Source organism: Phocoena sinus, chromosome 14, assembly GCF_008692025.1.
Source record: "Phocoena sinus isolate mPhoSin1 chromosome 14, mPhoSin1.pri, whole genome shotgun sequence".
Classification (NCBI taxonomy): Eukaryota; Metazoa; Chordata; class Mammalia; order Artiodactyla; family Phocoenidae; genus Phocoena; species Phocoena sinus.
The window spans coordinates 47,781,810-47,807,274 of NC_045776.1; the positions used below are offsets into that span (position 1 = coordinate 47,781,810).

The window sequence follows — 25,465 nt, forward strand, 5'->3', positions numbered from 1 at the left end:
CTCAAAGAACCAGCTTTTAGTTTCATTGATCTTTGCTGTTCTTTTCTTTGTTTCTATTTCATTTATTTCTGCTCTGATCTTTATGATTTCTTTCCTTCTACTAATTTGGGTTTTGTTTTCTCTTCTCTAGTTGCTTTAGGTGTAAGGTTAGGTTGTTTATTTGAGATTTTTCTTGTTTCTTGAGGTAGGATTGTATTGCTATAAACTTCCCTCTTAGAACTGCTTTTGCTGCATCCCATAGGTTTTCATTGTCATTTATCTCTAGGGATTTTTTGATTTCCTCTCTGATTTCTTCAGTGATCCATTGGTTCTCTAGTAACATTGTTTAGCCTCCATGTGTATGTGGTTTTTACAGTTTTTTTTCTGTAATTGATTTCTAATCTCAGAGCATTGTGGTTGGAAAAGATGCTTGACGTGATTTCAATTTTCTTAAATTTATTGAGGCTTGATTTGTGACCCAAGATGTGATCTATCCTGGAGAATGTTCCATGTGCACTTGAGAAGAAAGTGTATTCTGCAGTTTTTGGATGGAATGTCCTATAAATATCAATTAAGTCTATCTGGTCTAATGTGCCATTTAATGCTTGTGTTTCCTTATTAGTTTTCTGTCTGGATGATCTACACATTGGCATAAGTGGGGTGTTAAAGTCTTCCACTGTTATTGTGTTTCCCCTTTCATGGATGTTAGCATTTGCCTTATATATTGAGGTGCTCCTATGTTGGGTGCATATATACATTTACAATTGTTATAACTTCTTCTTGGATTGATCCCTTGATCATTATGTAGTGTCCTTTCTTGTCTCTTGTAACAGTCTTTATTTTAAAGTTTATTTTGTCTGATATGAGTATTGCTACTCCAGCTTTGTTTTGAATTGCATTTGCATGGAAATGCAAATCATTTTTCTATCCCCTCACTTTCAGTCTGTATGTGTCCCTAGGTCTGAAATGGGTCTCTTGTAGACAGCATATATACGTGTCTTGTTTTTGTATCCATTCAGCCAGTCTGTGTCTTTTGGTTGGAGCATTTAATCCATTTACATTTAAGGTAATCATCGATATGTATGTTCCTACTGCCATTTTCTTAATTGTTTTGGGCTTGTTTTTGTAGGTCTTTTTTCTTCCCTTCCTCTTTTGTTCTCTTCTCTTGTGTTTCCCTCCTAGAGAAGTTCCTTTAGCGTTTGTTGTAAAGCTGGTCTGGTGGTGCTGAATTCTCTTAGCTTTTGCTTGTCTGTAAAGCTTTTGATTTCTCCGTCAAATCTGAATGACAGCCTTGCTGGGCAGAATATTATTCATTGCAGGTTTTTCCTGTTCATCACTTTAAATATATCATGCCACTCCCTTCTGGCCTGCAGAGTTTCTGCTGAAAAATCAGCTGATAACCTTATGGGGATTCCCTTGTATATTATTTGTTGCTTTTCCCTTGTTGCTTTTAATATTTTTCTTTGTATTTAATTTTTGTTAGAAAAATATGGAATGCTATGAATTTGCATGTCATCCTTGAGCAGGGGCCACACTAATCTCTGTATCGTTCCAATTTTAGTATATGTGCTGCCAAAGTGAGCACTTAATATGGATCATAGAGTCAAATGTAAAACTATAAACTCTTTAAAAAAAAGGAGAAAATTTTGGGGATCTAGGCAAAGAGTTCTTTTACTTGACACCAAAAGTATGAACCATAAAAAGGAAAAAAATTATAAATTTGGCCTCATTAAAATTACAAACTTTTGCCCTGTGGATGTCCATGTGAAGAGGATGAAAAGACAAGGTACAGAGTGAGAGAAAATATTTGCAAACCACTTAACTGACAAAGTACCAGAATCTAGAATATATAAAGAACTGTCAAAACTCAACAGTAAAAAAACTAAAAAGTCTAGTTAGAAAATGGACAAAAGACATGAAAGATATTTCACTGAAGAAGGTATACAGATGGCAAATAAGCACATGAAAATATGTTCAACATTATTAGCCATTAATGGCTAATTTAATTAAAACCACACTTAGGTATCACTACACACTTATCAGAATAGCAAAAATGAAAAACAGTAACACCAAATGCTGGCAAGGATGTGTAGAAACTGGATCACTAACATATTGCTGGTAGGAATGTAAAATGGTACAGCCACTCGGGGAAACAATTTGGCAGCTTCTTATAAAACACGCAATTACCATACAATCTAGTAATTGTACACTTGGGAGATTTATATCAGAGAAATAAAAACTTACGTTCATACAAAAGCCTGCTATGAATGCAGCTTTATTCATAACAGCTCCAAACTGGAAACAACTGAAATGTTCTCCAACACATGAATAGTTAAACACTGTGGTACATCCATACCATGGAACACTACTTGCAATAATATGCAACAACTTGGATGAATCTCAAGGGAAGAAACCAAATTCCAAAAGGTTTCATATTGTACAATGCCATTTAAATAACCTTTTGAAGTTAAAACAAATCAACCTCAACATTCTCTCCAGGCTTTTTCTCACCAACATTTAAATGTATGTTGAAGTCTCTCTTATCTTAAACAAAATCTTAAAGACCACTTCATTTCAATTCTGCCTCTCTCTCTCAACTTCAAGGCCAACTACTGTCATCAACTCTTAGCTTATAGTAACCTGCTTTCTACCCCACTCCTCCCAGTGTTTTGCCAAGGTAGACTACACATAGAGTCATTAAGGTCCCTTAAGGTTGCAGTCTACCCCAGTCTACATAGTCTATAGTCTAAATTTTGTCTTCTCTAGTTTAGAAGAGTTCTCAAGAATACTCATTTACTTGACCTTCAACATAGGTTTTTTTTTTGTTTTTGTTTTTGCGGTACGCGGGCCTCTTACTGTTGTGGCCTCTCCCGTTGCGGAGCACAGGCTCCGGACGCGCAGGCTCAGTGGCCATGGCTCACGGGCCCAGCCGCTCTGCGGCATGTGGGATCTTTCCGGACCAGGGCACGAACCCGCGTCCCCTGCATCGGCAGGCGGACTCTCAACCACTGCACCACCAGGGAAGTCCCAACATAGGTTTTAAGTAAGGGAGAGAAAGGATACACTTCAAAATACCAATAACTATCTCCAGCCCAGATCAGTATCCTGAGTTCCAAATGTGCATATTCAGCTGCCTCACTGTCTGTGGATCAGGAATCTGGAAACAGTTTAGCAAAGTTCTCTGGCTCAGGGTCTCTCACAAAGCTGCAACCAAGTTGTCCCTCAGGACTGCACTCATCTCAAGGTTCATGGGGGAGAATCCATTTACAAGTTCACTCCTATGGTTGTTAACAAGATTCAGTTCCTTGTGGATTGTTGGACTAAGGACCTCAGTTCCATACTGGGTTTTGCTCCATACCGGGCTTTTAACAGAAGCTTCCCTCAGTTCCTTGCTACATCATAGGACCCTCCAAATGACAAATCACAACATGCCAACTGTGTTCCACCAGAGTAAACAAATGAGAGAGTGAGTGAGGATGAACAAGACGCAAGTCACCATCTGTAACGTAATATCTGAAGTGATGTTCCATCACTTTTGCCTATCCCATTCCTTAGAAGCAAGTCACTAGGTTCAGCCAACATCCAGGGGAGAGGGTTACTTAAGGGCATGAACACCAGAAGGTGGGGATCATTAGAGGCCATTTTAGAGGCTGCCTACTACAGATTCTATAAGCATGTCAATCTCAAAAAGTCCAAACCTCACTTATCTTGTCCTCATACTTAGTGCTTCATATTCCCTAAAAAAATGGCAGTGCCATATACTAAGAGGCTAAATCCAGAAATGGAGGCACCCTCTCTAACTCCTCCCTCTTCAGTACCTCCTCTTCTCCTTCCCCCACCCCCAGTACCAGCCAAATAATCATCAAATGTATCAACTATGCTGCTTAAGTTTCTCCAGAATCTGCCTTATTTCCATTTTGGGCCCAACCTTAGTGAGAACTATTATCATCTTTCATCTAGACTACTTCCATAGACTCCCATGTGGTCTCCCTGCTTCCAGTCTTGATTTCACTAATCCACTGACCACAATGCAGTCTGAGAAGTCTTTGAAAAATAAAAATATGAAGAAAAAATAAAAGAAAATCTGAATGTGGCATTCCTCTACTTAAAACCTGTATTAGTAGGGAACATTTCTCACTAGGCGAACCAAGACAATACAGAGATGGATTAGGGGCAAAAGGATCTAGGGACTATAATATTTACTTCTGCATATCAGCCTTCCTGCTCTCTTGATGCAGAGAGGCTTTATCTGTACAGAAAAAAAGATGGCCACCAGCAACCTTGGACTCATATCCCAACAGTTCTCCCAGAGGAAAAAAGCTGCCACTATCTCTAGCTAGAAAAGCCCCGAGGATGGACTTATTTGCCAGATTTCTGTCATTGCTCATCACAGGAGGACAGAAACTATGAATGATTCTGCTCGGGTCATGTGAGTACCTCTTTGGTGGGACAAATGCAGTCTGTTATTAGAAGGACAGAACAGCAATAGTCACATCAAAAGCCTTCAAGGCTTCTTATTACTTTAAAAGTATTCCGTGATCTGGCTCCTGTATCTAGCTTTATCTCTTCCCATTTTTCCACTGCTTCAGCAATCCTGAATGCCTTCCAGTTTGTGAACCATAGTCATATTTTCCTTCTTGGTCTTCCCATACGCTATTTCTTTTGTCTAAAATACTCTTCTCTTTCCCCTTCCACTTTTTCACCTGGCTAACTTTCATCTTTCAGGTGTCTACTTAAATATTACATACATCTTCATGGGGACCTAACACCTAGAGTTCCCACAATGCCTCATATTCTCTCATTATAATACTCAGATAGGCCTTGTTAGGACTATCTACTCATAGTCATCTAACGTTCCTGCTAGAGAGTAAGCTCTCTGAGGTCACTGACTGAGTCTATTTTGTCCACTGTGAAATCCTAGGACCTAGCACCACATTTGGCAGATGTAAGTGTTCAACAAAAATGTCTTGAAATAATAAATGAAAGTGCTGGAAGAAATACAGACCCAATTGAAGGAAAAGGAGAAAACAAAGGGATAGTAAAGAATAATACCTACCATTTATTAAGTACTTGCTGTGAACCAGACACTGCGCAAGACGCTGAACATGCATTATTACCTCATTCATTTATCACATCAACACTATGAAGCAGGCACTATTTCGAGGCCTATTTTACTATTTAAAAAACGCCTGGGCTTCCCTGGTGGCGCAGTGGTTGAGAATCTGCCTGCTAATGCAGGGGACATGGGTTCGAGCCCTGGTCTGGGAAGATCCCACATGCTGCGGAGCAACTAGGCCCGTGAGCCACAACTACTGAGCCTGCGCATCTGGAGCCTGTGCTCTGCAGCAAGAGAGGCCGCGACAGTGAGAGGCCTGCGCACCGCGATGAAGAGTGGCCCCCGCTTGCCACAGCTAGAGAAAGCCCTCGCACAGAAACGAAGACCCAACACAGCCAAAAATAAAAATAAATAAATTAAAAGAAGGCTCAACATTAAAAAAAACAAAACAAACAAACAAACAAAAACCCCTGAAGCTTAGAGAATTGCTTTACATGATACATATCTAGCTTCCACACTCATGATGTCGACAGATAAGTAATATACAAAATTTATGAAATAAATTGCATGGTGCAATGCAAAGAGCAGAGGCTTTGGAACTAGAAAAACTTAAGTGAGAATACGGACTCTATCACTTTCTAGTTGGGTACCTTCACCAAGCTATGGAAGCATCCGAATCATGGTTTCCACATACATTAAAAAGGGGATTAAATACTGTTCTTAACGTTAGATAATGTACATGAAATACATGGTATAAAATAGGTATTACTTAAATGGTAGTTTACTTCCTTGTCAGTTCATCCACTCTATATCTTGCAGTAGAAGCACAAAAGGAATTACACCATCTAGATTCTCAAAGATCTTACTATCCAGTTGGTGTGAGAAGACTATTAAGAATACCTGAAGGTAAAGAGAATATGAGGCTAAATAGTAAATACTCTACACTGCTCTGTGGTACAGATGATAAATTCAGAAGAAGAAAGAGATCCATGATAACTAGACTGGATCAGAGACAGGGCCACAAAGGAAAGAAATGTGCAGAGACTCTTAGAGGATAAGTAAGATGGAGAGTGACAGAGAGGTGTTTTTCACTCTCCCCACCTACAAGGCAGAAGCATATATTGGTAAAACCATGAAACTGCTTCCTTAATTAAAGAGCGTGGATGTGGATCGTGTAAGATTTTCATGGCCAGACTGTGGAGCTGAGATTTGATAAAGTAGGAAATATGGAGTTAATAACAGTTTGGGGTCAGGGAAAGGACAGAATGAGGAAGGATAATAAACCTTAACCTTTTCATGGGAATATTGTGAAGGATTCATTTTTTTCTTCCCTAGAAAGAATTACCTCTTCGAAATGTTATTCAAACATATTTTTCATTTATATAAAAGGGAACTTGGGCTTCCCTGGTGGCGCAGTGGTTGGGGGTCCGCCTGCCGATGCACGGGGCGTGGGTTTGTGCCACGGTCCGGGAGGATCCCACGTGCCGCGGAGCGGCTGGGCCCGTGGGCCATGGCCACTGGGCCTGCGCGTCCGGAGCCTATGCTCCGATGCGGGAGGGGCCGCAGCGGTGAGAGGCCTGCGTACCGAAAAAAAAAAAAAAAAAAAGAAAGAAGCAGAACCCAAGGACTCTAATTGTGGCCCATATAACTTTTTGTATTACCAAATAATATATCTACACACTGGTCACAACTGGCCAACCTCAGCTTATTTATAACTCATCATATCAACTGTCATTTATAGACAGAATATTTTGTGCCATATTTTAATAAACAAGTGCCATTGTAAACTTTACCCCACGTGAAAGGTCATAGTGCCCTCAAGGAAACACAATGAATAACTCCATACAAAGATGCAAATTATAATTTCAGAATCCTGAGACAAAACTGTCTCATCCTTCCAATGTGTCTTTAAAAATGCCCACTATAGGTATTTTTATATCCTTACCCTCTTACAGTTCATTACAAAGGAACCATCAATCAGTTCTATAGCATTCTTAAAACATTTTAAATAGCCAATGCGGTTTCTTATTACACCTTAGTCTTCTCCCATTACTCCCTTTATTTTAGGTTCTAAAACTCGGGCATTATTTTCTAACCATATGCTTCATGGCATGCTGGGGATTATATAATTTTTGTTTTTATCAAAATGGTACCCTTTTGGTTTAAGCTACATCAGGCTTTTCTTAAATTTACAATTCCAAAAGAATTATTTACAAAACAGAAGTAAAACTAGAGGGCCCAATTAAATAGAAAAATACTTCAAAAAATGGTAAGATTCTTTCTAGTGTTATTTTTTTACCACTTTACATTTGATAGATTTATGATAAAAGTGAATTACTTCCTTTCATAACTAAGTTGGTAGGGAAAGTGAGAGAAAATACAGATACTACTAGACTTAGAAATGCACTGCGTATTGTCATAGCTAGTGTCTCAATTTCCAAGATACATAACAAACATGCTCATGAAATTTGAAAGATTTAAAAAAATTGGATCCTCCTGAATTCAAAGGCTAGGATCTGGACGATTTGGGGTAATATATCTTTGGTCACCAGGGCACTTTTGTCCTGTTAAATTTTTATAAATCACCAAGATTATTAAATATAATTAAAACTTGGCAGGAGCATTACTGCTGCCCTGAATGTTTTAAAGTTTTTCACAAATGTGGATATATCAATTTAAAGGAGGGTATAATCTCTCAAGGAATTCCAGTATTATTTTAAAACCAAACCAAAACAAGTGGAAATGGCAAAAGAGCGGAGATTCTTGGGCTTAAAGCCTCTAGAAGGCTGCTAAATATTCAGGAGTAAATTTTTGGACAATTATTTTTAAAAGGTGAAAGTGTTGGAGTAGATTAGTATTTTCAACCATTCCCTCAACAAAGATTTAATTTTACATCGATTTAAGCCACATTTCAGGGACGGCCATGTTTGATTTTTACTGTAATTATTACTTTTCTATGTGTCTGCCAAATCCTGAGGAAGTGGGCAGTGTGCATTCAGGCAGGCTGTTACAGGCTGAAAGAAGTCTTTTCTTTCTTTACAAGTCAGACACAGCATTAATATCTCTTCTACAGTCAAGGCTACAACACACACACACACACACATACACACACACACACACACCCTAGTTAAACGTTTACAGCGACTGTTAAAGGCAGTTGCACAACGGAAACCTATGAAATCTACCAACTTTTAACTCCACCGCTTCCATCCCACATTTCAGAACAGCATCTCCCTCAATAAAGGAAGGAGGCAATTTTCACACGTGGGAGACTCTTTTCTTGTCCCCCTACACTGAGTGATGCGCTGGGGCAGCGGGGTAAGGAAGGCCTGAGGGCAGAGAAGGGTGGTCAAGAAGAGTTGCTCGCTCACCACGGTGGATCCTTTCTTTACCGCTTCCTGGGCATATTCCACTTGGAATAGGTGTCCGTCCGGGGAGAAGACAGTGATTGCCCGGTCATACTGAGACGCCATTGGCGCAGGGCTACCGCAATATCCGCTGAGTCCCACACTGCCTTAGTCGAGGGGTCAGAGGAGTCACATCTGCGGCCACATGCTACCCGGAAGTGCTTGCGCATGCTCAAGATGCCATCGGAAGTGATCACGGGAGCAGCTCAGGGGTCCTCGTGGCCTTCCGCTGTGCGTGCGAGTCGACTGTGTTCCTCCGGTATCCTTAGTGCCTGGCACGTGTGTCCCAATTTTCCCACGCTGGTGTTGCTCCAGGAGTGGGGTTATTAAAATGACCCTCAAAGATTAGGGCTTAATAGTGAGAACTTCAAAGATCAGGTATTTTTGTTTTCACAAACCTATTAGAGAACCAGTGGTAAGTTAATTTTCAACCTCTTATTTTTGGATTCAAATTCTAAAATGTCCTTCTCTCTCTTTCTCTTCCCCTCCATCCTTGGTTATCTTACATTACTTTAACCCAAAGAAATAAGTTATAATTTTCGAATTTTCATTTGTCCTTGCACTTGCTCGTGCTGTTTCTTTTCATTTCTTTCGTCCATTTCTGCCTTGTGATCAAAATAGAGCAAATGAGCAAATAGTCCATCAAAGTAATGTTAATGATAGGAATTAAGATAATACTATTTTAACCAAAGAAATTTTCTAAAAGCCCAAATTATGCTAACTTGAAAGATATCTTCAAATTTAACTGTTCTATAAAGTCTGTATAATCTGGTACAACATTACTACCTGTGAAACAACTCTTGTCTCTTTGTCCTCATCAATAAAATGGGAATATTTAAAAACTGGTAGAAAAGTGTTCGTCTGAGGTTTAATGTATTTATAGGTATAAATAACTTAAAATGGTGCCTAGTGGATAGTAATAGCCAGGTAAGTTTAAGTATTGTTATTACTTTCCATGTTTGTTGTTTTCCATCGGGGAGGATCTTAAGCTTGGTGAAACCAACCTTAACTAAAAAAAGAAAAAAGGGTGCCCACAAAAGAGGAGAACTCCATACCCTCAATTCCAAATACTTAATTCAGAGTTTTAGTTGACTACTAAAAGCAATTTGTATTTAGCCCCCCATGCCCCCCATCTTCTTCTTTAATATTAGAAACTCTTGAAAAGTCTGGTTTTACTAAAAAAGAAAAAAATTCCTAACCAAACCAATTCACACTAACGTTTCAAGAGTTTCTGAAATTTACAATGTTATGGTAAACCAACATTTGCAAGAAGCTATTATTTAAAAAGTGTCTTGGTGTCCTTGTTGAATAATATGATTTTTTCTTTTTCTTTTTACATGATTATAGATCACAAGAAATTTCAAAAATAGTGCAGAGAGGTCCCCTGTACCTTTCACCCAGCTTCCCCCAATGGTAATATTTTAACATAACTATAGTACAATATCAAAACCAGGAAAATGACATTGGTACAAACTTATTCAGCTTTTACCAGTTTTACATGTACCCATTTGTGTATGTGTGCATAGTTCTATGCAATTTATCATGTGTAGATTGGTATACGCACTACCACAATCAAATACGGAACTGTTCCATGACCACAAAGCTCCCTTGTGCTGTTCACTTACAGTCATACCCATCCTACTTCCCTCCCCCAACCCTGGAAACCACGAATCTGTTCTTCATCTCTATAATTTTGTCATTTCAAAAATTTTATAGAAATAAAATCATACAGTATGTAACTTTTTATTTTAAGATAATTGTAGATTCACAGGAAGTTACAATGATAATACAGAATGGTCTCCTGTACCCTTCACTTAGTTTACCCAATATGTTACATTTTATTGACTATAGTACAATATCAGAATGAGGAAATTGACGTTGGTAGAAAATATGTATATAGCTTTGATTGAAAGACATTTTGAAAGTGTTATGATGTATTTTAGCATTTATTTCACAAATATGATAGCATTAAAATGTTGACAAGGATTCATTGGCACATTTGGGATTCACATTGACACTGTAGCTTAACAGTGTGGCTTTGGGCAGGTATATTGCACTTCACAAAAAACTAGTTTCCTGGGCTTCCCTGGTGGCGCAGTGGTTGAGAGTCCACCTGCTGATTCAGGGGACACGGGTTCGTGCCCTGGTCTGGGAAGATCCCACATGCCGCGGAGCGGCTGGGCCTGTGAGCCATGGCCGCTGAGGCTGCGCGTCCGGAGCCTGTGCTCCGCAACGGGAGAGGCCACAACAGTGAGAGGCCCACGTACCGCAAAAAAAAAAAAAAAAAAAACTAGTTTCCTGATCTGTAAAACAAGGGTAATATACTTCATAAGCTTGTTGTGAAGAGCAAATGACATAATGTGTTAGTGCACATAGGGCAGTGCCTGACACAGATAAGCACTTGAAAAATGTTAACTATTGTTACTAATCATTGAGTTAACTAAAAAGTTAAGATTATTCTGTAAGAGAGAAATTAGGAAAGTAAAAAAATGTAGCATGAACCCATTTATATATTTTTAACATGTATATATGTATAAATATACATTTGTAAGTATACAGACAAAAAAGAGTGAAAGAACATATACCAATTTGACAAAAGTGGTTTTCTTTGCAGGAGGCCAGGGATTGGAAGGAGAATGGGGAGACATGGTAAGGAAAGAGAAGTTACTCTTCTAAACTTTGTATGTATAACTGTATTATTTAAAAAATTTTACAGCAAGCATAGTTTATACTTAAACAATAAAAACAACATTGAGAAAGTTTAATGCTTAGAGGCTTCCAGCAATGACAGCCTTGATGGTTTGAGCCAAATATCCTATTGAGAACAATTAGAAATATTGAACAAAGTATTTTTTTAAAATTATGTATGCTGACTCCAACTAGGGTTTGTGGTGCCAAGATTCAGAAGAGAAGGAAAACTCGTAGAGAGTAAGCCTAGCATCTTCCCTTGGAAGTATTTGCCTATTTCCAAAGCACTCACTAGATGAGAAGGAGACCTTTGATAAACAAAAACTGGAGTTCAAAGTCTGTCAGGGTATAGAGGTGATGAAAAACACCTAGGCTTTTGCTTGGGACTCAGGGGGCCACAGCCCTGAAGTAAGAGTGAAACAAAAATAGACCTGTTCTCACAGGGACTAACATTGAGCTTTGAATCATCTCAATCCATGATTGGAATAAAGCAGTGTTTCTCAGACTGTGGTTCAGAGATCTTGGAGGTACCCAGAAAACTTTCAAGGGATTCACAATGTCAAGCCTATAGTGATAACACTAAAACAGTATTTGCCCTTTCATGGTGTGGATATTTACATTCACAGTGCAAAAGAAATGGGTAAAACTGCTAGAGCCTTAGAATAAATCAAGGCAGTAGTACCAAACTGTGCTAGTAAACATTGTATTTTTTTTTTTTTTTTTTTTTTTTTTGCGGTACGCGGGCCTCTCACTGTTGTTGCCTCTCCCGTTGCGGAGCACAGGCTCCGGATGCGCAGGCTCAGCGGCCATGGCCCACGGGCCCAGCCGCTCCGCGGCCTGCGGGATCCTCCCAGACCGGGGCACGAACCTGTGTCCCCTGCATCGGCAGGCGGACTCTCAACCACTGTGCCACCAGGGAAGCCCAACATTGTATTTTTTACCACTAAGCACCTATGGAAAAAAATGCCAATTTCATTTTAGAGTATCATTGAATAAGCAGTAAATTATTAATTTTATTAAATCTTGTCTCTTGAGTACCTGTCTTTTTAATATTCAGAATGACATAATGGGCAGTACTCATAAAGCACCTCTGCTGCCTCCAAAGTAAGATAGTTAGCTTGAGAAAAAGCACTTCTTAAAATATTTGAGTTGCTAACCAAACCAGCCCCCTTTCTTGTTGAACACCATTTATACTTGAAAGAATGACCGACACACTGTGGTTATTCAGAATTATAATTTGGGCAGGCATTTCTTGAAAATGAACAAAATTAGCCTGTCATTTCAAGAAAACAACAGTATGTGTTTCAAAAGATAAAATTCAAGCTTTTAAGCAAAAATTAGAATTTTGGAAGACTTGTATACATCACCATGAACTTGACAACTTTCCCATAATTAAAAACTTTTCTGGGACTTCCCTGGTGGCGCAGTGGTTAAGATTCTGCCTGCCAATGCAGGGGACACGGGTTCGATCCCTGGTCTGGGAGGATCCCACATGGTGCAGAGCAACTAAGCCTGTGTGCCACAACTACTGAAGCCTGTGTGCCTAGAGCCCGTGCTCTGCAACAAGAGAAGCCACCGTAATGAGAAGCCTGCGCACATCAACGAAAGAGTAGCCGCCGCTTGCCACAACTAGAGAAAGACTGTGTGCAGCAGCAAAGACCCAACACAGCCCCAAATAAGTAAATAAAATAAAAATTTTTTAAATTAAAAACTTTACTGGGACTTCCCTGGTGGCGCAGTGGTTAAGAATCTGCCTGCCAATGCAGAGGATACAGGTTTGAACCCTGGTCCAGGAAGATCCCACATGCTGAGGAGCAACTAAGCCCCAGCACCACTACTGAGCCTGCGCTCTAGAGCCTGCGAGCCACAATTACTGAGCCCATGCACTGCAACTACTGAAGCCCATGTGCCTAGTGCCCACGCTCCTCAACAAGAGAAGCCACTGAAAGGAGAAGCCCACGCACTGCAATGACGAGTAGCCCACACTTGCCACAACTAGAGAAAGCCTGCACACACCAACGAAGACCCAACACAGCCATAAATAAATAAATGAAATTTGTTTTTTAAAAAAAGACATTCAAATTGCTGTAGACCAATGGATTTTAATGTAATAATCAAAGTTCACTCATAGGATTATAAATTGTGTTTCAACCAACTTTAAGAAACTATCACCTTTTGAGCACTGGACTAGTATCAAAGGAGACCCAATGATTGAAATTCACTGAATGATTGATGTGCAGTGATTTAAAAAGGCTATAAAAATACTCCTCTATTTTCTAATACTTATCTTTGTGAGTTTTTCCCCTATATTTCAACCAAAATAACATATTGCAACAGTTTGCATGTAGAAAGAGATATAAGAATACAACTATATTTTATTAAGCCAGACATGAATGAGATTTACAATCTCATTCTTCTCACTAATTTTTCAAATTTGGGAAAATATAGCTTTTTTAATAGAAATATATAAAACATACATGTCAATATGTAATGAGTTTACTATTTTAAATGAATTAATAAATAAAATGTTTTAATTTCTTATACGATCAATATTGATAGATATAACCCACATAAACCAAAGCTTTTTGAGATCTTCAGTAATTTTTAAGAGGGTAAAGTGTTCCTAAGGCCAAAAAGTTGGGAAGCACTGGGAAAAAGCATTGCTAGTGCCCCTAGATGATTAGCTACCTGCCAGAAGCAAAAGTAAATCCTTTGTAGAGGAAGATAAGATCATGTAGAAGCTCAAATAATTACTACACTTTCTCATTTGCAATATCATGTACTCAATCAAAAATAACCGGGCACACACAAAAAATGGTGTGACCAAAGAACAAGAGAAACAGCAGACAATATAGCATCTAGATAATGGAGTTATCAGATGCAGATTTTTAAAACAAATAAGATAATTATATTCAAGGGATTAAAGACAAGATCAAGATTTTCAGCAGGGACTAGAACTATCAATAAAGCACATATTGGAAATTGTAGAAATGAAAACTAACTACATTAATTGAGATTAAGAGTTCAATAAATGGATTTAAAATCAGCGTAGATATAGTTGAAGAGAGAAGTGGAGAACTAGAAGATAGTTTTATATGTATATAAAATCTCCATATCTTGGAAATTCAAAGTTTTCTCTGTGAATTACTAGTAAGAATGATTAAAAATAAAAACTAATGAATAAAGATGTAAAAAAAAAGTAAAAAAATAGAAAATAAAAACTAATGGATGCACTGAAAAAAAACAAACAAAGAAAAAAACCCCTCCATATCAAAGTAGAGAGAGGTAAAAGGATAGAGAACACTGAAAAAGAATTTAAAACATTTTGGATATGCTGAAAAGCCTAATGTTTGTATAGTTTCAGTACCAGAACAATAGCAGATAGAAAAATAGGGCAGAAACACGTAAAGATAGTTTGTTTAGAAATTTTCAAAACTGACAAAAGAATCAAGCAACAGATTCAGGAAAAACTATTAACAACAAGCAGGATAAGTGAAAGAAATTCAGCTTAGAAAACCCATAATAAACCTGCATGTATGTATTGGCCACTTCATTACTATGAAGTCTTTAAATCTTTTGTCCATTTTTGTTAATAGGGTTGTTTGTCTTCTTACTGAGTTGTAAGGGTTCTTTAAATATTCTAGATACAGGTTCTTTGTTTTCATACATGTTTTCATGGAGTATAACTTGCCTTTACATTTTCTTATAATCCTTTGAAGAGCAGATTTTTAAATTTTATTGAAATCCAATTTATCAATCTTTCTCTTATGCTTCTTGCTTTTGGTTATGTCTAAGAAATATTTAGCCTAAGGTCATGAAGATTTTCTCCAATTTTTTGTTTCAGAAGTTTTATAGTTTTATTTTTTACGTTTAGGTCCACAATCTCTTTCAAGTTAACTTTTGTGTCTATGTGAGGAAAAGGTCAAAGTTCATTTTTAAAAACATGGATGAAACATGGATTGTTGTTCCAAAACAACCTTTTCTCTATTGAATTACCTTGGCATCTGTATTAGTTTCCTATAGCTGCCATAATTAATTCCCACAAACCTGGTGGCTTAAAACAGAAATTTATTCTGTCACAATTCTGGAGGCCAGAAGGCTGAAATCATGGTGTCTACAGGACTGCACTATAATATTATGCTATTATTTTTCTTTTATAGAAAATATACAATAAATGTGATTGATAAGTTAGCTTAGTATATAATTAGGACAGTAGTTTGTAACGTATTGAATAACATCAATATTTTAGTGCACATTGCATAATTCAACCATCAATGTTAGATGGGGAATAAACATTGTATTAGTTTCCTATTGCTACTTGAACAAATTATCACAAACTTAAAGCTTAAAACAACACAAATTTATTACTTTACAGTTTTAGAGGTCAGATGTCCAAAAGGGTCTCACTGGGCTATAATTAAGGTGTCGGCAGGGTTTCGCTACTTCTGGAGGCTCTAGGGGAGAATCTCTTCCTTGCCTTTTCCAGCATCTTGAGGTCACCCACATTCCTTGGCTTATAACCCCCTTCTATCTTCAAAGCCAGCAATGTCCAGTCAATTCTTTCTCAAGGTGCCATCTCTCTGATTACGACTCTTCAGCCTCACTGTTCTCCTTTTAGGGATATCTGTGATTACACTGAGCTCACTCAAATAATTCAGGTTAATCTTTGTATTTTAAGGTCAGCTGGTAAACCACTTTAATTCATCTGGAAACTTAATTCCATGTTGCCATGTAACCTATCATATTTACAGGTTCTGAAGATTGGGAAGTAGTCATCTTTGTGAGGATGAAATTATTGTGCCTATCATACCCATTCATAGGGAAAGTAGCTATGAATTCATAGGGAAATTATAAATCCTATAAATTGTGAAGTAGTTCAACAGTTATATTCTTTTACTAAAGGTAAAGTAACTGCACATCATGCACAAGGTCAGGAAACATGTTAAACAGGAAAAAAAATCATATGGTCTCTAAATTATTGCCAGAAACTATCTCAAGGATAGACTACCAAGTATTTGGGACCATTTCTAGCCTTGAAGTATGTATTTCTCTTATTAGATTATTAAGTACAAATCTTATCCTTGTTTAGTAATTTACAATATCACGTGTTTCTGCATATTTTACCTGTTAAAATTGACACAATCTTAAAGAATCTAAGGTAAGACTATCACTTAGCACAGTGGCTGTGCATAATAAATGCTAACTAAATGATTAAACAATTTATTATTTCTAATAGCCTTTTAAATAGGGCGACTGTTTTTTAGAAAGGTGAATGAGATACAGAAATGCCCTGTCCAGTATCATACCACAGGTGGACGAACTGGGAACTCCAAACTTGGGCATCCATCACAGTGAGTTACAATTGCATAGAGCTTCCCGTAGAAACTAATTTTTTTGAAGCAATACTTTCTTATAACATTAAATCCCCAAATATAATTGATTCAGCTCCTTCTTAATTCACTAAATATTTGATACTATAAGAAGAAATGGAAATGCGCCAGAGAGGCCTAAGTTATAGTCTACTTTGAATGAAATCTTCTGGAGTATTGAAAATAAAGTCTTTTATGAAGAATTGGGAAAGGTGATTTGTTCTTGCCTAGAATAATGATTATATATATAGATGTATGCTCTTCACCTTATAGTCTTGAAATCTGTGGAAGCCACAACTCAAAATGACTCATCAAATGCCATGGTGACAGTAAGCAGAGAAATGTTTTGAAAGATATTACCTGAGGGGTTTTGCTCTGAGCCCAATTACAAGCAGACAGGCTTGGTCTGTGCCTTCCCAATGTATTATAAGAATTTATGGCAGCACTGGGGCTTAAAATATCAGCTAATTTGATAGTACAGAGATTCTACTAATTATAAAACAATAAGTATTAAAGAAATGTTTGTATGAAAGTAATCTCAATTATCTGCAAATTCATGATTTCTTTTGTGGATTAAGGTAATTCTAATGCCATGATTATATAGTTTCACTAAATATTGAGCATATTCCTACAGAACTTCAAGCTATCACTTCAGTGAAATACATTTAAGGAATACAAATTCATGTAAAACAAATAAAAAATTGAAGCATATTTGAAAATCAAGCATGGATAATTTCCTTATTACCTTTTTTTGGTTTGTACTACATTCATTAGTGTGAATAATCAACACTTAATTGTTCATCCAGATTATTTTATTTACTCTGAGCTATTGTATATTCTAAAAAACCTTTCACATCTTCATTATGTGATCTCAATTCCTTTTTCAGATGTCTCAATCTAAGAACAATTTAAATAATGGGACTGATTTTTCTGGTTGGGGAGATGGTTGCCTGGGTAGCTCATTTTTAAGTTCCCAGAGTCATTTCTCAAACTTGGGCCAACTGCTCGTATTCTTTCTCTGTTTTCTCCTTAACTAAATGCTGGGGACTCTATTCTTTTCTTTCCAGCTCTGATACCACTCAATCTGTACCTTGGGATTCCTCTCTCTTAATGGCGAAGTGAGACAGCATTTACTAGATGCTTCTATCTTTTTTCTAACCCAGGGCTTTTACAGGTACAAAGACTCCAAAATTCTAAGAAAGTTCCTCCAGGCTACAACGTTCCATAAGGAACGTTCCATTCACTTTCTGAATTTTCCACTTTTCCAGGTCAAGCTGATTGATTGGTTTACAGTGGACGCTTAAGAGTAAGATAAAGTCCCTTTTAAAAAGTGTCTTCTCAAAAAAAAAAAAAAGGTGTCTTCTCTTGGGGAGATCATTTGTATTTTTGGATGGATCTTTACACCAGTGCTACCCCTCTGATTTCATGTGATGGACACATAGAAAATACTGGTATTTCATGTGATGGACACATAGAAAATACTGGTATTTTTATGGCACACATGGTATCAGAGAAAACTGTGGTCCATGCCTAGAGGCTTGGGGTGCCCTAGGCTCTAGCATGCTACTCTGAAGGAATAAACCCCTTAAGCAGATCTCTTACCCATTCTGTTGATTTCCTTTCCTGCTGTTGGGAAACTGTAATTTAGACAAAAAATGTACCCATCTCTGGGTACCTCCTTGGAATAGGAGTCCCCTTGGCACATTTTTTTTTTTTCTGGGATATAGTAATTCAGACAGTGTTCCTACTGGTTCATGTCGTTCTTCTAAAATGTCTGTGCTATCTGCCTAGCAGACAGAACTGAAGCAGTAAGAGTATTTTTCATTTCTCCTACTGAAATATTGTTTTTAACTACTAAGGCACGTTTGTGTAAACATCAAGACAAGATGATGGCCGCCAGGCTTTCATGTTGAAAGACTTAGTGATGGATTTCGTTTCTGTTCTGAATTCAATAGGTATAGGTTTTCTAAATTGATGTGTTACATTATGTCCAAATATACCAGAGTATTTTTGTCAAGGCTTAGGGTAGTGAAAGACAATTAAATTCCTAAGAGTAACTACTATTTGTAGGAGTACAAATCATCTTACTTTTATTCTTAGGATGGCTTGAGCCTTTTCATCCTTTAGGCCTCAGTTTAAATATAACCGAGGGGACTTCCCACCCTAACCCACACGAGTGCCTCTGTCACTCTCTCTCAGTTCCCTGTTTGCTAGTCTTTCTTAGTACTTTAATTTTTTTTTTAGCTGTGCCATGTGGCATGTGGGATCTTATTTCCCCAACCAGGAATAGAACCCGTGCCCCTTGCAGTGGAAGGGCAGAATCCTCACTACTGGACCACCAAGGAAGTCCCTGTTAGTGCTTTACATACATACATATTTGTTTACTTGTTTCTGGTCTCTCAACTCTATCACAGCTGTACCCTAGGTGCCTAGCATAAAGCCTAGCACATAAAATGCACCCAAATTTGCTGAATGAATGAAACTCATGACCTTTCTGTGAAGAGCATTTAATTGAAACATAAATTTTAAAATATGAAAATTTCCTTTATTTTTTCCGATATAGTTTATACATAAACTAAGGGATTGATTTTTGAGCCTCATTAATGTTGGGTAACACTTTTAAACTTTTCCTTTGTGTTACATGGAAGTTTAAATTTACACCATAGTAGTAAACCCCACACCATCACATTACACACATTTGCCCACGTCCCTTACAAAATTTGAAAGCTATGGCTTTTTGCCTCACACTGATTGGAAGCCTGGTAGCTTGGGCCTAATTTACTAAATATTGCAAAAGAAAAGAGCAAGGGTGCCCTATTTCAAAAGTTAATTCCGAAGATGCAAGTCAGATGAAATCGACCCACATTTCTGACAAGGGTTTATCCTAAGAGGTGAACTCTTCAACTGTGGCCTTTCCAGCCAACTTGGCCGACTGCCCCCGAGTGCAGGACACAGCCTTCGTTTCCCGATTTTGCGTCGCGCTTACTTTCCAATTGTTAAGAACGACTGTGTGCGCGCGAGACCGTGGACTCGGAGGTGCGCACTGGGGGCGTAGCTGAGCCATTCAAACCAGCGAATCCGCGTTCCCCTAGTCCTCCCAACTCTGCCTCATCTTGGCAGATGCCCCACGGGTTGGCACGAAGTCCCGGGTCCTGACCTCCCTCCTCCCATCTCCGGGGTACCCGGACAGCTCGGGGAGGCCACTTCTTCCCCGGAGGGGGTAAGGATGAAGTTGGAAAAACTAAACGCAGTCTACAGCAGAGCGCCGAAACGCAGCCGGAGGGACGCTCCGGCGCGCGGAGCGGGAGGAAAGCGGCCCCGCGCGAAAGGGGCGGGCCGGCTCGGGCGCTCGCATTTCCTGTGACAGGGGCTGCCCTAGCCGCTCCCTCTCCTGCGGCGGCGGGACCATTTCCTGAATCGCTGAAACGGAGGGAGGGCTGGGGCGCGGCCCTACCACAAGCGCAGGGGGCCGGGGGGTGGCGGGGAAGGAAAGGTGGAGGAACGGGAGGGCGATCAAGAGCAGGGAAGTTCTGCCGGGTCTGTGATTCCAAAGTACCGCGCAGAAACTGGACTAGTACGGGCCAGAGTTCCCCGTCCAGGCTGAGCCGGCCGGCTGCCCGTCGGGCGCTGGAGCATCCCCCCTCCCCGCGCTCTCGACGTGGTTCGGCCCGAGAGACCGGCGTCTTTCCCCCAGTTTGCCGTTCACCCGGAGCGCTTGGCACTTGCCGATAGTGGTGACGGCGGCAACATGTCCGTGGCGTTCGCGGCCCCGAGGCAGCGCGGCAAGGGGGAGATCACTCCCGCTGCGATTCAGAAGGTGAAACCGCGTGGGGTCGGAGATGCCAGGCCCTGCCCGCGTTTGGGAGGGACCCGGGGGCCGGGCCGGGAGTCGGCCGGGCTGGGGGCGGAGGCGGGCCTGCTGGGAGGCGGGTGGGTGTGGGAACCCGAGCCGCGGGCTGCGCCCGAGTGGGTGGCGGAAGGGGGCGAACCGGTTCTCTCGAGGAGTTCTGCGCGCGTTTGGGCTCCTTCCTACAGGTACAAAAGCCCAAGCAACTGGCGCCCGATTTCTCTAGGGATGGGGCGGCGTTCGCGCGGCGGGGCGCGTGCACCCGGCGGTGGCGGCCGCGCGAGAAGGGCTGTTTTCCGCGGCCCGCGCCCCCCGCGCGTCGCTCCGGAGTTACTTTGGCGTCGCCCCGCCCCGCGCGCCGAGGCGGCTCTGTGCAGACCTCACCTAGGGTCGCCGGGGGCCCGAGGGGAAGCCGGAGCGTTGCTGTCTCCCCGCGCAGAGCTGCAAACTCCGGCCGAGTTGGGGAGCTCTCACCAGAACTTGGGGGACGCGGCAGGGAACCTTAGTCGAGGCTCAGGGGCGGGCGAGGGAGAACCCTCTGGATTTCGGGGTTCTCTCGGAGTCCCTCCTCCCTTCCGGATGCACCCCTTACCTCTACAGCTGCAGCGAATACTCATTGATCGCCTACAGCAGGCGCCGAGGCTGCAGTGGTGAGCATGGTCCTTGCCTTCACGGAGCTTACAGTCGAGTAGTGGAGACAGTCTGATTCTCGTGACCAATTGCAGAAGTAGTGATAAATACACAGGGAGCTGTGCTGTCGTTGCTGTTACTTGCCAGTTGGGGACACAAAGGTTCTTTATTCTCTACCCCTTGTTGCCTATGAGCAAGGCAGCGTTCTGAGTTTTAGTTAACCAGACTTTGAAAAGTTACTTAGAAAATTTTGCAGTTTACCTTAAATATTTCGGTTTTGTTTTATGCACCGGAACAAAGGTGAAAATTGAAGAGAAGTCAACTTCTAGTACCACTCAGGGTACCATCCTACGCCGGTAGATTATGTTAATTGGCTTCTGTTGACTCTCAGGTTCTTTGTAGTGTGGCATTTGACATTTGCCCAACTGTTGCTTTATTTTTATGAACAAACGGGCTTGGCAGTGCCTGAAAATGCAGTGCTTTTCGTGTAGCGTACTGGGTTAAGTCTGCGGCCTGGCAAACAGCTCCAAGTACACATAGGCAAAACGTGTTTCTGGAAGGCTTCACTTTTTATTTTTGGCCTGTAGAAAAGTTCTGAGTTTTTCTTTTTTTTTTTCTGTAAAGAGTTTTTCTTACATACATCTAAAGATATTTACCATGGGTGATTAATTCAGGAGATGCTGATCAGTTAAAGTTTTCATCCTCAGCCGAGGAGAGAAAAAGGATTCCAAATTAAGTGCCTCATTCTATAGTGTGAGGGATTGATGTTAGGTATGAGACAAATGTTCTAATGGTGAAGTTTATTAGGTTGAAGAATCCGAGAAGATAGGTTGTGAAACCGTTAGAGTGGAGATTGTATTAACACATTTTAAAGACAGATTTTTTGGCATCTGATGATTAAGAAGAAAACTACATTTTTTAGAAGGGCATGTTAATATTTTTTTCCAGCGATATGAATCATATGCAGAAAAGTCATACTGTTCAATGGGTTTTCATGTTCAGTTAAAAGAATTACATTAACTAAATTAGTGAGAAAGAGTGGTTATGGTATACTTCATGCTTTCGTTGAATCCTGGAAGGGTGGGGCAGTTTTAGGAGGAACATCTACTCCTGTCACTTGATAAATCTGAGACCCTGAAATCTTAAGTGGTTTTCACAGGGTAGCAAAGCTGGCACTAAAACTAACTGGCCTTTTAATTGCTACATCAGTGCTTTTTCCTCAGTGCCACTTTGCTTAGATGAATTATTTAACCCTTAAAGCTAGTTTTGCTTTGAATTGTTATAAGAAGATAGTATGATAAATTGATATGCTTCTTATTTTTAAACTTTTGGTACAATTAAATTATAAGGTAGGCTCATAGAGTCTGCGATAAATATTACAGTACTTACCTAGAAATTATTGTAATTGATTATTGCATATTTGGAGAATCACAAAACCATGCTGTATATAACTTGGAAACTAGCCAGCTATCTCCTTAAGCCTCCTGAGTTGAAGTTTTCATGAGCTTATTCTGGATAAAGACAGATTTTTTTTCACTAAGACAAAGCATTACAATGATGCAAAGCCAACTTGGACTCTTAACTTTCAGTCTTTATTGTTTGGTTTTTTTTGGCTGTACCCCACGGCTTGGGGGCTCTTAGCTCCCCTGCCAGGGATTGAACCTGTGCTCTCTGCAGTGGAAGCTCAGAGTCCTAACCACTGGACCATCAGGGAATTCCCTCTTAACTTTTAGTTTTAGTAAGGCTAACACTTCTATTTCAGATAGTAGAGGTAATTAAATGTTTGAACAGAAAAGAAACTCCAAATTTTCTGTGCTGAGCTTCAGGTAATAATTCAGAGGGAGAATAATTGAAATAGAAATATTAGGGAATTCCCTGGTGGTCCACTGGTTAAGACTCCACGCTTCCACTGCAGGGGACGCGGGTTCGATCCCTGGTCAGGGAACAAAATCCTGCAAGCCGGGCGGCACTGCCAAAAAAAAAAAAAAATTTAAAAATGTTGATTAAACATGATAACATTCCAAAGGTATAAAATAAGATCTTTTGTGCTGAGCTATATACTATGTATAAAAAAAGTCCTGTGAATTCAGTTCCTGTAGAGATAAATGTTTCTAGAAATCTGAATTTTTTATTAATTGTTGCACTAGATTTACAATAAACTTTTTCTCATTTCAGATGTTGGATGAAAATAACCATCTTATTCAGTGTATAATGGACTATCAGAATAAAGGAAAGACCTCAGAGTGTTCTCAGTAAGACTGATACGAATTTTTTTGTATTTGTTTTTCTGTGTTGGTTAATTTTTTACTTTTCTTTTTAAGAACAGCTTTATTGAGATATAATTCACATACCGTATAATTCACCTATTTGAAAGTGTACAATTCAGTGGTTTTTAGTATATTCATAGAGTCGTACTATTACTTTAATCAATTTTAGAACATTTTCATCATTCCCAAAAGAAACCGTATCCCATTAGCAGTCACTCCCTGTTCTCACTTCCCGATCCTACACCCCTTGTTAACCACTAATTTGTTTTCTGTTTGTGTAGATTTGCTTATTGTGGACACTTCATATTAATGGATTCATTCAATACATGGTTTATTTTGACCGACTTCTTTCCCTTAGCATAGTGTTTTCAAGATTCATCCATGTTGAAGCTTGTATCAGTATTTCCTTCCTTTTTATTGCTGAATAATCTTCCATGGCTATACCACATTTTATTTATTCATCAGTGATGTTGTTTGGGTTGGTTCCAATTCTTCACTATGATGAATAATGCTGCTGTGAACATTCGTGTGCAATTTTTTGTGTGACTTTTCTTTATTTTTTATAAAAAAATTTGTTCTTTGGGATGGAGTGGATATCAGTGTTTTTCTAATACTTCTTATCCTGCATTATAAAATAATGACTTCAAATTTGCATAGTCTGATTTGTGGAAAAGTTAGATCTTCACATTTATAAGGTATTTAGTTACATCCATGTACAGTTGACTCTTGAACAACATGGGTTTAAACTACACAGGTGCACTTCCATGTGGATTTTTTTCAGTAAAGATGTACTGCAGTGCTACATGATCTGCGGTTGGTTGAATATGTGGATGCGGAACCATGGATACTGGGGGCAGACTGTAGAGTTATACTCAGATTTTCAACTGCGCCGGGCTCAGTCCCTCCTACCACTGTGTGCAAAGGTCAGCTGTATGTGGTTGAGAACGCAAAGTTTATGTCTAGTACAGAATTGATTACCACTCATAAGAACTGAACTCCTTACTCTGAAGTGATGATGTGTCTGAAGTAAACGGTATCCCCTAATAGAATCTGGTATAGTGGAACAAATTGAATATTTTATCAAAAGTCTCTAGAACAACACTATCAGTAGGAATATATTGGGAGCCACATAAGTAAATTCTACATTTGCTAGTAGGCACATTAAACCAGTAAAAAGAAACATGAAATTAATTTTTATAATATATTTTATTTAACTTACTATTTCTAAAATAATATCTCTTCAATGTGTAATCAGTATAAAAATACTAATGAGTTATTTTGTTCTTTTGTTTCATAATAAGTCTTTGAAATCTATTGTGCATCTTACCCTATTAACATGTCATTTTGTACTAGCCACAAGTTCAGTGTGTCTAGTGGCTACCGTATTGGACAACTCAGCTCTGAATATTTTACTCTCACCATTGTTTTGGGACACATCTATCTTTCCTAGAGATCTCATTGGTCTGCTCTCAGGAAGATTTTTTCAGCAACCCTGGCTTTTTCTCTGCGTGGCTTTCATGCTGTGCTGGTCGCCTGCTGTCATCCGATTAACTCTTTACCTAGTTTTGAGTCCCTCTCCATGACTTTTTCTCTTTCCCCTTTGTTTAAAATTGTTTTTGAATTAAGAAACTTATAAACCATAAAAGTTTGTAGGGATAAAAGTCGCTTTTTTACTTCTCACTCTTAAATCTGTCTTCTCTCCACAGAGGTAATTACTTACAATGGTTTAGTACCCATCTTTCAAAACATTTTTCTGTGCATTTACAAATATGTGCTCACATTTATCTAAACACATTTAGACAGGTATTTTAGTTTTCACAGATTAAGGTTTTCTAAATGGAATGGCTGGGTCAAAGACCGTTCTAAATCTCCAAATTACCCTGCAAAGAGATTGTATTGGTTTGCTTTCCTCCCACTAGGTTTCAGAGTCCTGGTTTTCAACCATATCTTCCAGCAATGGATACTGGCCATCTTTTAAAATTTTTTTACACATCTGATTGGTGAAAAGCGGTATCTCTTTCTAAAACCTTTTATTTTTAAATAATTTCTCTCTTATAAAAAAGTTTCAAAGATAGTAGAAGAAATTGCTGTATGCCCTTCACTGAAATGCCTCAAATGTTAACATATTAGTCCACCATGTCATTCACTTCTTCCCCATGTCGTTTTTCTGAAATATTTGCAGGCATGATTCTCTCTTATCTTTGTAACATCTCTCTTATCTT

General features: G+C 39.3%; 2 protein-coding genes and 1 non-coding gene across 11 annotated transcripts in view; 1 reads left to right on the forward strand and 2 right to left on the reverse strand.

Annotated features, from left to right (window-relative positions):
• The window catches only part of PSMA8 (proteasome 20S subunit alpha 8), a 31,268-nt gene extending 22,760 nt beyond the window's left edge, over positions 1–8,508 (reverse strand). For all 3 annotated transcript variants that reach the window (XM_032602618.1, XM_032602617.1, XM_032602616.1), the window contains exon 1: positions 8,407–8,508. In XM_032602618.1, the coding sequence (XP_032458509.1) occupies positions 8,407–8,508 (102 nt within the window). The remainder of the gene's footprint in view (positions 1–8,406) is intronic.
• On the reverse strand, positions 1,463–1,564 carry LOC116739397. The gene has a single exon (XR_004345572.1). It is a non-coding gene; the product is annotated as a U6 spliceosomal RNA (small nuclear RNA).
• Positions 8,509–20,090: 11,582 nt separating the features above from the next.
• SS18 (SS18 subunit of BAF chromatin remodeling complex) overlaps positions 20,091–25,465 on the forward strand; it is a 76,830-nt gene continuing 71,455 nt past the window's right edge. For 2 of the 7 annotated variants that reach the window (XR_004345376.1, XM_032602613.1), the window contains exons 1-2: positions 20,101–20,316; positions 23,152–23,228. Coding sequence is in view for 5 of the 7 variants with exons in the window: in XM_032602613.1 (XP_032458504.1) it covers positions 20,248–20,316; positions 23,152–23,228 (146 nt within the window). In the remaining 2 variants the exon portion in view is untranslated. Of the gene's footprint in view, positions 20,317–20,407; positions 20,535–23,151; positions 23,229–25,465 lie in introns of those variants that run through there. The other 5 variants (XM_032602610.1, XM_032602611.1, XM_032602614.1 and 2 more) reach the window with 5 other exon arrangements.